Source organism: Pipistrellus kuhlii, unplaced genomic scaffold (genome assembly GCF_014108245.1).
Source record: "Pipistrellus kuhlii isolate mPipKuh1 unplaced genomic scaffold, mPipKuh1.p scaffold_m20_p_2, whole genome shotgun sequence".
Classification (NCBI taxonomy): Eukaryota; Metazoa; Chordata; class Mammalia; order Chiroptera; family Vespertilionidae; genus Pipistrellus; species Pipistrellus kuhlii.
Genome location: NW_023425515.1, coordinates 94,633,027 through 94,646,049, shown reverse-complemented (window position 1 = coordinate 94,646,049; position 13,023 = coordinate 94,633,027). Strand labels below are relative to the sequence as shown.

The window sequence follows — 13,023 nt, the reverse complement described above, 5'->3', positions numbered from 1 at the left end:
GCCCCTGATTCTATTATATTCATCAGTTTATTCTGTTCATGAGATTTTTAATTTACTTGACTTTTAGATTCACTTGTTGATAAATATGTATTTGTTGTTCATAATTTTTATCTTTACTTTTTTCTTCTTTTTTATCTTTTTAAAGAACACCTTTTAGCATTTCATATAATACTGGTTTGGTGGTGATGTGCTCCTTTAGCTTTTTCTTATCTGTGAAGCTCTTTATCTGCCCTTCAGTTCTGAATAACTTTGCTGGGTAGAGTAATCTTGGTTGTAGGTTCTTGCTATTCATCACTTTGAATATTTCTTGCCACTCCCGTCTGGCCTTCGTAGTTTCTTTTGAGGAAATCAGTTGATAATCCTATGGGTGCTTCCTTATAGGAAACTAACTGCTTTTCTCTTGCTGCTTGTAAGATTCTCTCTTTGTCTTTTGCCCTTGGTATTTTAATTATGATGTGTTTTGGTGTGGTCCTCTTTGAATTCATTTTGTTTGGGGTTCTGTGTGCTTCCTACACTTGTAAGTCTATTTCTTTCACCAGGTGGGGGAAGTTTCTTCAAATAGGTTTTCAGTGTCTTGCTCTCTCTTCTTCTGGCACCCCCATAATTCTGATGTTTGTACGCTTAAAGTTGTCCAGGAGGCTTCTTACACTATCTTCATTTCTGGATTCTCTTCTCTTCTTGCTTTTCTGGAAGAGTGTCCTTTGCCTCTTTGTATTCCAAATCTTTGACTTGATTTTTGCGTTCTTCTAGTCTGCTGTTGGGTCTCTGTATAATATTTTTTATTTCAGTCAGTGTATGTTTCATTTCTAGTTGGTTTAATTTCTTTTTCATATTCTTGAGCGTCTCATTAAATTTATCAGCCTTTTCTAGGAAATTCTTGGAAAACTTTATAACCATGGTTTTGAACTCTATATCCAGTCTTTTGTCCTCCTCCATTTCTTTTGTTTGAGATCTCCTTCCTTTTCTTGGCATTTTCGCTGCTTCCCTGAGTTGATAGGGTAGCTTTGTGGGCCTGGGTGTCCTATATGGTTCAATGGGTCAGCCTTCCAGTTGCCTGATTTGGACACTCTTGGTGCACCCTTTTGTGGACTGTGTGTACATCCTTGTTGTAGTTAAGTCTTGATTGTTGTTGGTGTCACTGGGTAGAATTGACCTCTAGGCCAATTGGCTATGAGGACCCGCTGTGTCTATAATGGAAGAATTTCTGTGTTAGAGCCACGTTTATGGAGGAGGACTTGTTCCCGTAGGGCTTTGGTGCTTACTGAGTCTGCCTCTTGAATGTCTCCCTTATGAGAGTAGTTGACTGGTGTCGACTCACACTGACCACTAGATTCACTAGTTTCTGGATCTCCAATGGGGTGCAATTCATCTACTGCCTGAGGCCACCCAGCAGGAGCTACCGCAAGAACTACAGTTTTCTCCTTTTTGCTTGGGATTTGGCCATTTTGGAGCTGGAGCTGCAGTTTATTTTGTTAAGTTGCCACAATATAGGCCATTTATATGCAAAAGCAGCTGTGTGGAGCCTGGGCAGGTTTGTAGAATGTGTGGGTCGGGGCCTCAGGATGTCACTAGGCTGGGGTGTGGCAAACAGCAATGGGTGCCATCAGCTGTCTCTGCCTTTCCGTATTTCCAAGTCCCCACGCTCCAGTGCAGTAAACAATGATTGCTGTGTGCATCTCTGCAAAAAAGTCACCCTCACTTTTGGATCCAATGGTCAACAGGACAGACCAGCTTCTCCCCATAGGCATCTGGGACCCCTGACTCACCCCAGAAACTGGATTTCAAAGTGATCGGAAGCTTGTTTCCTTTCTGGTTGAAAAAAAGCCACCACCCAGTCACCCGCTACCAGCCCAATTCGTGTGCCTCCATACCTAGGCTTTTCAGCTTTTCAGAGCTTGTGCTCCTTTCTCTTTCAGCTAGCTTTCCCGTGGTTCTGAGTGATAGATGTTTTGTCTTTTAGTTGTAGTTTTAAAATTGTTGTGTGAGGAGGGAGATTAGTTGTTTACTTATGCCTCCATGTTGGTTTTTTGCATATTATTCTTTTATTATCGATAGGTAGGATATGTTTTATAACATATACATATATTTTTCCTTTGATAGTATCATGCTTTATAACAAGAAAAAATTAACAAGCAAAGAATGTTTAGAAAGGAAAGATCTTAACACAATTCAAAAAATTCTCATTCTTGTCCCTGATTGTATTGTTACTTTAAAATTACAAAAATGTAATAGTATTAAGAAAAAGTCAGGGTGAGGGAACATATGTAATACCATTCTTCTTACATAGTATTTACTTTCCCCCCCCCCCCATACGAATGTTTATGCTTTTAATTATAATCGCGATGTATGTCACAGTATTTGTTTATATTACATGATGGATGGTGATCTTTATAACCCATTAGTTTTAATGGCTAAATAATATTGCCATGAATGGTTAGCATAACAGTGTACTAACAGTTCCTCTATGGTGGAATATTTAAGTTATTTCAACTTTTCTACTGTTACAGAATATCTTCAAGGTTCTCACTTTCATCCTACAAATATTTTATCTATGTGTAAGGCATTCTGCTAGCTGCTCGAATTTACAGTGCTAAATAAAAAGAGCCATACACCCTGTCCTTGGGAATTTAGAATCTAATGACTATCAGTTCTTGATTGCATTTTGCATTTTAAGAACATAACTCTTAGATTTAGAAAAAGACCAAAAACTTTTGAGCAAATTGTAGATTTACATGTAGTTGTGAGAAACAATATAGAGATCCCATATTCCCTTCACCAGTTTCCCCTAGTGGTAACAACATCTTACATAATTATAACTCCAGAGCCAGGAATTTGACATTGATACAATCCACCAGCCTTATTTAGATTTACCAGTTTTGCATGTATTCATTGGTATGTGTTCACAGGTGCTTCTGTGCATTTTTATCCTGTGTGTAGATTTGTATGACACCACTGCAGTCAGGGTAAAGAGCAGGTCCATCACAGGATTCCTCATGCTCTCTGCCACCCTATCTAACCCCTTGCCACTTTGCATCTATTCTATGTCTGTTATTTTGTCATTTATGATGATTATGTGTTAAAGGAAATGAGTAAGACTTTAGGTCTCTGTACCTCTTTTTTTTGTGTGTGTGTGGAATCCAAAGTGAGCTTCTAATGAATATGGTGTTTTAGCCTTAATATTTTATTTCTCAAAATATGTTAATTTGTCTATATATCTAAAAATCTTCTTTTGTTCTAATAACAAGTGAGCATATATCCTGATGCCATCTTTATTATTCTTTAGAAGTTACAAGGGCAAAACTAGTTTTCTGTTGAACTGTCTGTCTCTTGAGGAATGAGGACCTATGAGAGCCTCTTCGTACAAAGAGGTTGCTCCATAGACATTGGTTGAACAAATGCTCTTGATCCAAAGAGCTGACTGAGGGCATTTGGAAAGGATGGAACACACAGAGGATGGGTAAGGGACAGTTGGACTTTAAACTTAATACCCTGGTCTTATTACTTAGCTCCAAGTATTAAATAAATCTCATTATTTAAAAGTTCCTTTCAAAACCAAGAAAAAACAAATAGTAATGCCAACCAATGAGACCAGCTGTGTGTTTACAAAGAAAATTGGGTCTCAGGGCAAAGCATTCTGAGGAGAGAAACAACTGTTCAGTGCACCAGCCTTGAACTTCAAAAGAGCTGTATTCTGCCTGCCCTAACCCATTTGGCTCAGTGAATAGAGCATTGGCTGCAGGTTCAATTCCAGTCAAGGGCATGTACCTTGGTTGCAGGCACATTCCCCATATGTGCAAAAGGCAGCTGATCAATATTTCTCTTTCATCGATGTTTCTAACTCTCTATCCCTCTCCCTTCCTCTCTGTAAAAAAATCAATACAATATATTTAAACAAACAAACAAAACAAAAAAAGCATCAATGAGAGGGAAACAGCGATCAGCTGCCTCCTGCACACTACCTACTGGGGATGTGCCTGCAACCAAGGTACATGCTCTTGACCAGAATTAAACCTGGAACCCTTCACTCCACAGACCAACCCTCTATCCACTGAGCCAAACCTGTTAGGGCTTAATAAATATTTATTGTTCAGATTATTACAGTTGTTCCTCTTTTTTCCCTCCATAACTCCCCTCCACCCAGTTCCCACACCATGCCCTTACACCCTCCCCCACAATGTCCTCATCTATAGGTGTAAGATTTTTGTCCAATCTCCTCCCACATCCCCCTGAGAACTTCCACCCAACCAGCTTTCCTATGGTTCTGAATATTTGTTTTGTCTTTTAGTTGGAGTTTTGATGTGATTGTGAGAGGCAGCAAGAAGAGGTGTTTACCTATGCCACCATCTTGGTTGTTTCTTCTTCCCTGTTTCTGATGATGTTTATTAATTCTTGGTTTGCTGGTATTGGTACCCCTGACCCCACCCCTCCCAAATCCTGGTGAAGATAATGACTTTCCAGTGCCTGCTGCAGTGTCTGGCACATAGTAGTTGCTCAGTAAATATTTGTTGAATTAATGAATTAACTTAGAGAAATGACCACTTCCTAAAATGTCCTTAGGTTTAACATGGAATTAGTATCTGTTTTGAAAGGTCTATGTATATACCAGATGTACTGGTTAATAATGTGGATTTTTTTTCAATAGATGGAGTTACACATATTTTAATATATATACAATTTGATGTGTATGCTGTTTTGTTGTGTTGACAGCAAGCTTCAAAACTTCATATGTCAAATTTTCTGAAAGTGTTAACATTATACATACTTTTATGTTTAAAAATATTAAATTTCATGCCAAAAAAGCATTTGCAGAAAGTTTTAATTCATTACTTTATTTTGAAGAAAAGTACTGCTGAAAGTTATTGTATACTTTGGGAAGCTTATGGTGAACATGCTTCATCTCAAGATACTTGTAAACACTGGATTTATTTTGAGAATTCCAAACGCATAAAATGATGGGTTGATCCAGGTCAACCATCAACACTGACTGCAAGGCCAAATCACTTCGGAAAGAAGACAGTGTTCTGCATTTGGTGGGATCAGGAAGGTGTGGTGTATTATGAGCTTCTAAAACCATTAATACAGATCACAACCAACAACAAATAAATCAATTTGAACCATGCCTTGATCCTGAAGCAACCAGAATGGGCCAGAAAACATGGCAAAGTAATTTTGCTTCATGATAATGCACTGTCACACACTTCAAAACCAGTTAAAGACACATTAAAAGATCTTGCCTGGGAAGTATTAATCCACCCGCCATATTCATCAGACCTTGCTCCTTCAGATTACCACTTGTTCTGATCAATGGCACATGCACTTTCTGAGCAGCACTTCAAAATAAACGAAGAAGTGGAAAATTGGGTCTTTGAATAGTTTGCCTCAAAACAAGAAAAGTCCTATTGGGATGGTGTCCAAAAATTACCTGAAATATTGGGGAAATGCATAGCTAGCGATAGCCATTACTTTGAGTAAAGTGCTTTTGATGTTTCTCTTAAAATTATCATGTGTTTTTTAATTACAAAATCTGCATTATTAACCGGTCCACCTAGTAGTCCTATGAAGTTATTGAATAGTCCCTTGGGTCTGTGACTTTAATTTGTTTTTGTTTTATTTTTCTTTCAGGTGGGGACCAGGGTTTACTGAACATGTTTTTTAGCAGCTGGGCAACAACAGATATCAGAAAACACCTGCCATTTATTTATAACCTAAGCAGCATTTCTATATACTCCTACCTCCCAGCATTTAAAGCGTAAGTGGAAACAACAGTATGGGGATGGTAAGGGAAGGGGAGTAGATTTAAGATTTTAGGGTGGCTGAAACTGGTTTGGCTCAGTGGATAGAGCGTCGGTCTGCGGACTGAAAGGTCCCAGGTTCTGTTCCGGTCAAGGGCATGTACATTGGTTGCTGGCACATCCCCGGTGAGGGGTGTACAGGAGGCAGCTGGTCGATGTTTCTCTCTCATCGATGTTTCTAGCTCTCTATCCCTATCCTTTCCTCTCTGTAAAAAATCAATAAATTATATTTAAAAAAAAAGATTTTAGGGTGCATGGTCAGTCTAAGGGCAGTAACAGATGGGAAACTGAGGGAAGTCTTTTTCTTGCAAGAAGCATGGCTGTGATGGGGAGAGGCCTTGATGATATCGATCCCTATGCCTTTCTACTTAGAATAACCTTCAGGGCATTTAGCTGCCTATTGGGAAAGGACCCACCAGTTCCTGGGTTACCTGGACCTCTGATAAACCATCTGTATGTCATAGTCAGGAACAGATTGGGTACAGACCCAGCTTCTGCAGCTAGCTTAGTTTCTGCTTCCTCATTTGTAAATGAGGGTCTTAATAGCTCTTTCCATGTGGTGCTGGGAGTTAAGATGCTAACAGCAGTGTGGTGGCATGGCCAAGAGTGGACTCCCTCAGTCACATCCTGGAATAGCCACTTCCTGGATGATTGATAGTTACTGAACTTGTGGTTCAGCAGAAGTTAGACTTCTCTGCCTCCATGTCCACAGAGGATACTGTGAGCAGTATGAGAGGTAATCATGTAAAGTGGGAGGAACAGACCTGAGTGCAGATGGAATATCTCAAGTAATAATCTCTGAAGCAAGAAAGGTGAGTGTGTGGCTTACTCTGCTCTTACCTGCTGTCTAGCTTAGGCTCTGTGCCTTAGTTCCTCATACGCAAAATAAGGAGAAAAGTAAAACCTCAAAGTGTTGTCATGAGGATGAAGTGAATTCAGTCATGAAGTGAATTCAGTCATGCTCAGTGGAGGGCATTGTTTTGGCAATGTGCTTGTTTGGCACTGTCCCTGGTGCTGTTCTAATTCAGCAACCAATGCAGCCAAGTTGCAACACTTGTCTCACTGTGAGTGTTTGGGTCCCATCCTTCAGCCTCTGACTCACTGTGTTGAACCAGAAAGATGACTCAGGTTTCCTGAGCAGAGGCCAAGCTGTCAGGTTGATCCTGAAACGTAGCCATGAGCAGCCGAGCTCCCACTGAGCTGGGCTTGGCTCTCCAGTTTGTCGCGCCAGAGCATTCCTGAGTGAGCAGAAAACTTGCTCTTCATGGTTCCTTAGCCAAAGTCCTCCCGATAGTCTAGCACCACAGGAATGAGGATGGACTTCATGGTAGAAATGTTTCCTTTTCTGTACAGACTCTGTCATGGCCCCAGATAAGGATTATAAGTATGTTGTGTGCTTTCCTCCCTACCTATTATCTTGGCATGTTTCTCCAACATACTGTAGTCTCTTGATTCTCTCCTCTTTATAGCACAATACAGGCAAACTCAAAAATATACCAACTGTGGTTTGAGGAAAGCAAACAACAGGTATCATTGTCAAGGGATAGAATAAGAGAAGCATTAATTGCCTCTCAGTCCTTGGCCTTATGAAGTAACCTGTCTTGCTTGACAATGTGGGCCTGATTCATTTTAATAATGTCTCATAACCCTGCCTGTTTGAACCATGTTCCGGCAAACTATGATAGCTGACCCCTAGAACTGAATTTGTGTGTAATAGGGCAGTGGCTTAATTTGACTGGATCCAGCTAAGCAAGCAAGAAGATGAGAGTGCAAAGGCGAAGTAATCGTTAATAGTGTGAGCAGCCAGGCTGGTTCAGCTCAGTGATTGAGTGTCGACCTATGAACCAGGAGGTCACAGTTCAATTCCTGGTCAGGGCACATGCCCTACTTAAGGGTCCAATCCTCAGTGTGGAGCATGCTGAAGGCAGCCAGTCATTGATTCTCTGTCATCATTGATGCTTCTATATCTCCCTCCCTTTCTCTCTGAAATCAATAAAAATATATTTTAAAAAATAGTGTGAGCAGCCCTAGCCAGTTTGGCTCAGTGGATAGAGTGTTGGCCTGCAGACTGAAGGGTCCCAGATTTGATTCCAGTTAAAGGCACATGCCCGGCTTGCAGGCTCCTCCCCAGTAGGGGTAATGTAGGAGGCAGCTGAGCAATGATTTTCTCTCTCCCTCTCCGTTCCTCTCTGAAATCAATAATATATATATATATATATATTTATATATATATATTTTTTTTAATAAAGTATTATTTTAAAAAATAGTATGAGCAGTTCTACCCACCATCCCACTGAGTTCTGCACAGTGAGCACTCCTCCTGGGATAAATATGTTAAGACATAAGAATCTGACATCCTGTCAGTTGGTTTCACTTCTCAAACAGGGTCATCCTCGTGTTTAAAGATTCGTGTTTTCTTGTAACATGGTCCCCAGTGCCAAGAAATCCCCTTGGTTCGTTGGGATTCTGACTTTTACCTTACTACCCAACTGAGTACACTGTCCTTTTCAGTCATAGCCTGGTTGCACAGGCACTTCTCACATTTGTTTTATTTGACAAAGAAAAACAAGCAGATGGAGACCAGTTAGTTTTTAGGGGGAAGATAGACTTGTTTGCTAGACCTTGGCTCCTCTCTCAGAAACCCAGTTTTTTGTTGTTGTTTGTTTTGTTTTTTAATATTCCCTAAATACATTTCTCAGAAAACAAGTTTGAGATCTAAATTATCAAAATGGTTAGGATGGTCCTGTCTTCCTCGCTCAACAAAATAGTGCTATTTTGGAAATGTCATTAGTTTATTAGCATAGTCCTAGAGTATGTGATGAAGGGGGAACTGGGGAGCAGCTCCACAGTTAGTCAGTTGGCCTGCAGCCTGGCAGGAGTTAGTGCTGTGTCCTTGCAGCTCACCCCTGGGGGTAGCAGGGCTATTGTTCTGTGGTAACACTGTTCCAAGAAATGCCTTCTCTCAGCCCTTTGCTGCCTTTTTAGGAATGTTGAAACCAGATCATAGAGCATTTTTTTACCTTCCCTCTGCCAGAAAATGCTTTTGGTGGGTTTTTCTGTTTGTTTATTTTTGGGTTGTTTTCTGATTTTTTTTTTTTTTTTCAGAGATCCATCTCTAGAAACATTTTTTTCTTACTTCCCCCCCCCCCCCCTACAATTAAGAAGGGCTGAAAATTCAGGCAGATAGTTACATTTCTTTTTTGTTTCAAGTTCATGTAAAATAGTGATCCAGATTTTTAAGCTGAAATAGACTATCCTGGACATTCAGGCCATTATACTTCCCAAAGAGCCTGTGGGCCTCTGGGAGCTCAGCATGAATTAAAATCCCTCTGCTGGGCTCAGAACAACCGTGGTGGTCTCCAGACAAGAAGCCCCGGGGTTGGCTGGCCTTCCCTCTCACAGCAGGGCGATGGTAGGTGGATTGAGAAGCCATGGAGTGGCCTCCTTGTTTCTTTCATTTAGGTGTTTTGTTTTTCTTGAGTTGTCAATGCTTAAAAATTAGGGAATTTCACATGAAACCCCGATTTCCAGCTTGTTATGAAAAAAATCAGATATTCAGTGGGATGAGGGGGAAAAAGGTCAAAGATGACTTTTATGACTAGGGGCCTAAACAGCTGGAACAAAGGAGTTGCCATCTCCTGAGATGGGACAGACCATGGGTGAATCAGGTTTGTGGACAGATTGCTAGAGATTTATTAAGTTTTGGATATATTAGGTTGGAGATACATATTAAACATCCTGGTGAAAATGTAGAATAAGTAAATAGATGTAAGAGTTGGGAGATAGGAGAGGTCTGGTGAGATATAATTATAGGAGTTGTCAGCATATAAGTGATATTTATAGCCATGAGACAAGCTGATATGACCAGGAGGGTGATTATGAGGAAAGTCCTGAAAACTGAGCCCCGAGGCAGGAAAATTTGGAGTAGTAGGGACAAAAGTCAGAACAGCACAGCAGAAGCCCAGCAAAGTGAGGTATTGTCCAAGCCAAGCAAAGAAACCCTGTAGAGGAGGAGGGGTGCGATGCATCTGTGTCAGGCTATGGCAGGTCAGGCAGAGGACAGCTGAGGACTGGCACTGGACCTGGAATGTGGTGGTCACTGATGTCGTGGCAAGAACTCCTCTGGTGGACCAGTGGAGCGGAAAGCCTGCTGAAGCGGGTCCCAGAGAATGGATAATGGGACATCCTGAATGTAGACAGCTCTGCTGGCATTTTCTTTAAAAGGGAGCAGGGAAATGTGTTGGTAGCTGGACAGGAATATAGGAGCCAGTGAGGGTGGTTTTGTAAAGATGAGAAGTTACAACATGTTTCTTTGGTGGCAGGGATCAAGAAGGGAGAGAGAAACACTAATCATGCAGAACACTGAAGGGAGACTTGCCAGAGTGATGTCCTGAGTAGATGAAAGGGGACATGTCATCATGCACAAGTGGAGAGATCAGCTTCAGATAAGAACTGGGACAATGCTTCTGAAGGAAGGCAGAGTGTGTTGGTTGAATGAAAGAATTAATAAATGAGTGAATGTGCAAGCAATCAGCCAGGTGAGACCAAAAATTACATACAATGCCCAGGAAGTCTTCCTGATGGCCTGCCCCTCTGGGGCTTTCCTGGCCTACTTTGTGAAGAGTGGCCAGCTGGTAGGTAGTATAGATAACTAGGTCCTAGACTGGGTTTGAGTACTCATGTTCTGATTTCTAGAACATGATTTGGAGGTTTATTTAGCTTGAAAGGCAAGGGAAAATTTGGTGTATTCCTGATGGCCACAATTGTTTGCTGGGAAGCAGCTGTCTTCAAATGATGAGACATGCGCTCACTCATGGTCCCCAGTCCTACACCACCAGGTCCACTGCCGCATGATCAGCCCAGTCCTTGGGCACTTGGGTTTATGACTCTTGATTTAGACTGAGTGGGTAAGAAGAGACATTTTAAGGAGCAAGAAGAGGTGACTAATTTGTTGTGTGTGAATCAGTCTAAGAAGTTGCAAGGATGGCCGTGCACCAGAGAATATGTGTCGCTGAAGTGGGTGCAGGGTAGCCACCTGCCTCTGCGCTTTCCAGAGAAGGCTGCCCAAGCTGTACTTTCTCTCTCATGCCTAATTGAGCACTGCTGCACATATGAGCTTACTGTGGGCACTGTGTGTATTAGTTCCTTTTCCATTCTGAATAGTTCTGTAGTCTCGTCCACACGTTACCAGCTGCATTTCTCAACTGCTAAGTAATCAAGAAAATTCTATCTGATCTTTTGGTAACATCAGGTCACTGGGATTATTTTAATGGCTAACATAAGCAGTATTGTTGCTGGCTTGGGTTCAGGCTGTGTCTTGTGATCTGGAAGTCTCTTTTGAGATTCTAGCTGGTTAAAATTAGAATACTTATTTTAAGAGATGCATGCAAACTGAGACAAATCCCCACTACTGGGTCAGAATGAATGCCTCTCAGAGATTAGGAGACAATTGTGATATGTTCCCAACTTGTTTATTGTTCCTGGCTGGTATTTTGATGGCTAAGCAGCAGTGAGTCAGTGAATCTTCTGGTTATCCTTGCTCTGGGTCGAGGCTAGGTAAGACTATCTTCTGCCATCAACATTTCCCCTTCTTATTCATCAGTTATTTTGGTTTTAGCCAGCCAACATAAGTTCCAGCAGATACTTGATTGTTGCCTTTGGTGAGTGAGAGAATTTCAGAAAATTATCATGGCTTACCTTTCAATAAGGAATACTCACAGATTTGTATTTAGGCTAAAATATTCTTTTAAGTAAGAAGTAAGTAATTTCCTCTTATATTTATGATTGGAGCTCTTATTTTGACATGGTAATTTGGATTTTCATAAATGACTGAGGAGTAAATTGATTAAAATAATAGAAAATGAATTTTTAAAACATTCCTCAGGCAATATGATTGAGACATAAAAATGATTACATGAAATTTATATCTACTTAATTGAAATCCTAGACTCAAAAACAGTATTTGAGACCTTTTGCTCATTATGTTTGCTAAATGTTTTATTATGAAAGGTAAGAGAGCTGGCCCTTCAGGCTCCTTCACCATGTGAATAAATACTGCTCTGTTTGTACAGTTAGTTCCTAGTGAGTCTTAACTGTATAACCACAAACTTTACGTAAGGTAGCCAGTGTGAGGCCTGCCAGTCCCACTCATGTTCCCAGGGATCTGCTATGGTGGCTGCCTTGTGCAAAACCTCCAAGCCTGTCTCCACTCCCCTCCCACCTTCCTGACCCATGTTTCCCAGTTAGCAGCTGCCTCACTTCTCACCTTTCCCCACTCCTTTTACTCTCAAAAAGCCCTGGTTTCATGGTTCGTCCAGGTCCTTTCTATAGAGTCTTTGCTCGAAAACCTGTTTTCCTCCTATACCCCACTCATTTCTATAGATCTGTTAGATGTGTGGCGGTAATACCTCCATTCCTCAAAACAGAGTTCCCTTTTCTTAACTGTACGGATATAGGGCTGACAGAAGCCAATCCAGAACATTGAAGCTGGTTCGTGATTGCTACATGTCCCAGTACCTTTCTTTCTTCTTCTCATGCATCTCTGCCATCACACTTCTGGGTCCTCATGAGTGCTTTCTGGTCTTCCCGTTTTTTCAAGAAACCTACTTATATCGTGTATTTGTGATTTATTTTGTTGCTGAGTTTGGGCAGCTGTTGTGAGGGTACTCACACTGTGCACCTCCCACAGTCCTGCTTGTCTCTTGTTCCTCCCACATGTCCCCATCTTGCTAGCAGTCAAGGAATTCCTCACCTAGGGGCGGAAAGGGCAGTTCCAACCACATTTAGGGCCCCTTAAGATCTTGGTTTCTGTGTCAAACAGGCTTATTAAGAACTTTCTTAAAACTAGGACTGCCCTGCCTATGAAAGGACTATCAGTGCAAGCATGTCAAACTCACGTCCAATGGGTCACATGCCTCGTAGCAGCCCACTGGATGCAAGTTTGACATGCTTGATCTAGTGGATATAATTTTTCACATTGTTAGGGTAGAATGGGTAAAGAAAGTAATTTTTAAAAAGAAGCGTTCTCCCTCTGGCCGGGAGGGCAACATTGATTTATCATTAAAGAGATGCTTGAAGACTCATGAAGGTGGAGCCCAGGCCCGAGTCACAGCACAACCCAGGGTGTGGACTGTCCCCAAATGGCATTCCTGTTGATATAGGGGAAGATGTGCCATATGAGGAGGTGTTTGCCAGCATGCAGCTGGTGTATCATTAGGCAGTGAGTTAATGC

General features: G+C 41.3%; 1 protein-coding gene across 1 annotated transcript in view; it reads left to right on the top strand.

Annotated features, from left to right (window-relative positions):
• Positions 1-13,023, top strand: part of GYG1 (glycogenin 1) — a 46,577-nt gene that overhangs the window by 19,606 nt on the left and 13,948 nt on the right. The window contains 1 exon segment of the mRNA XM_045584107.1: positions 5,623-5,749. Within this exon segment, the coding sequence (XP_045440063.1) occupies positions 5,623-5,749 (127 nt within the window).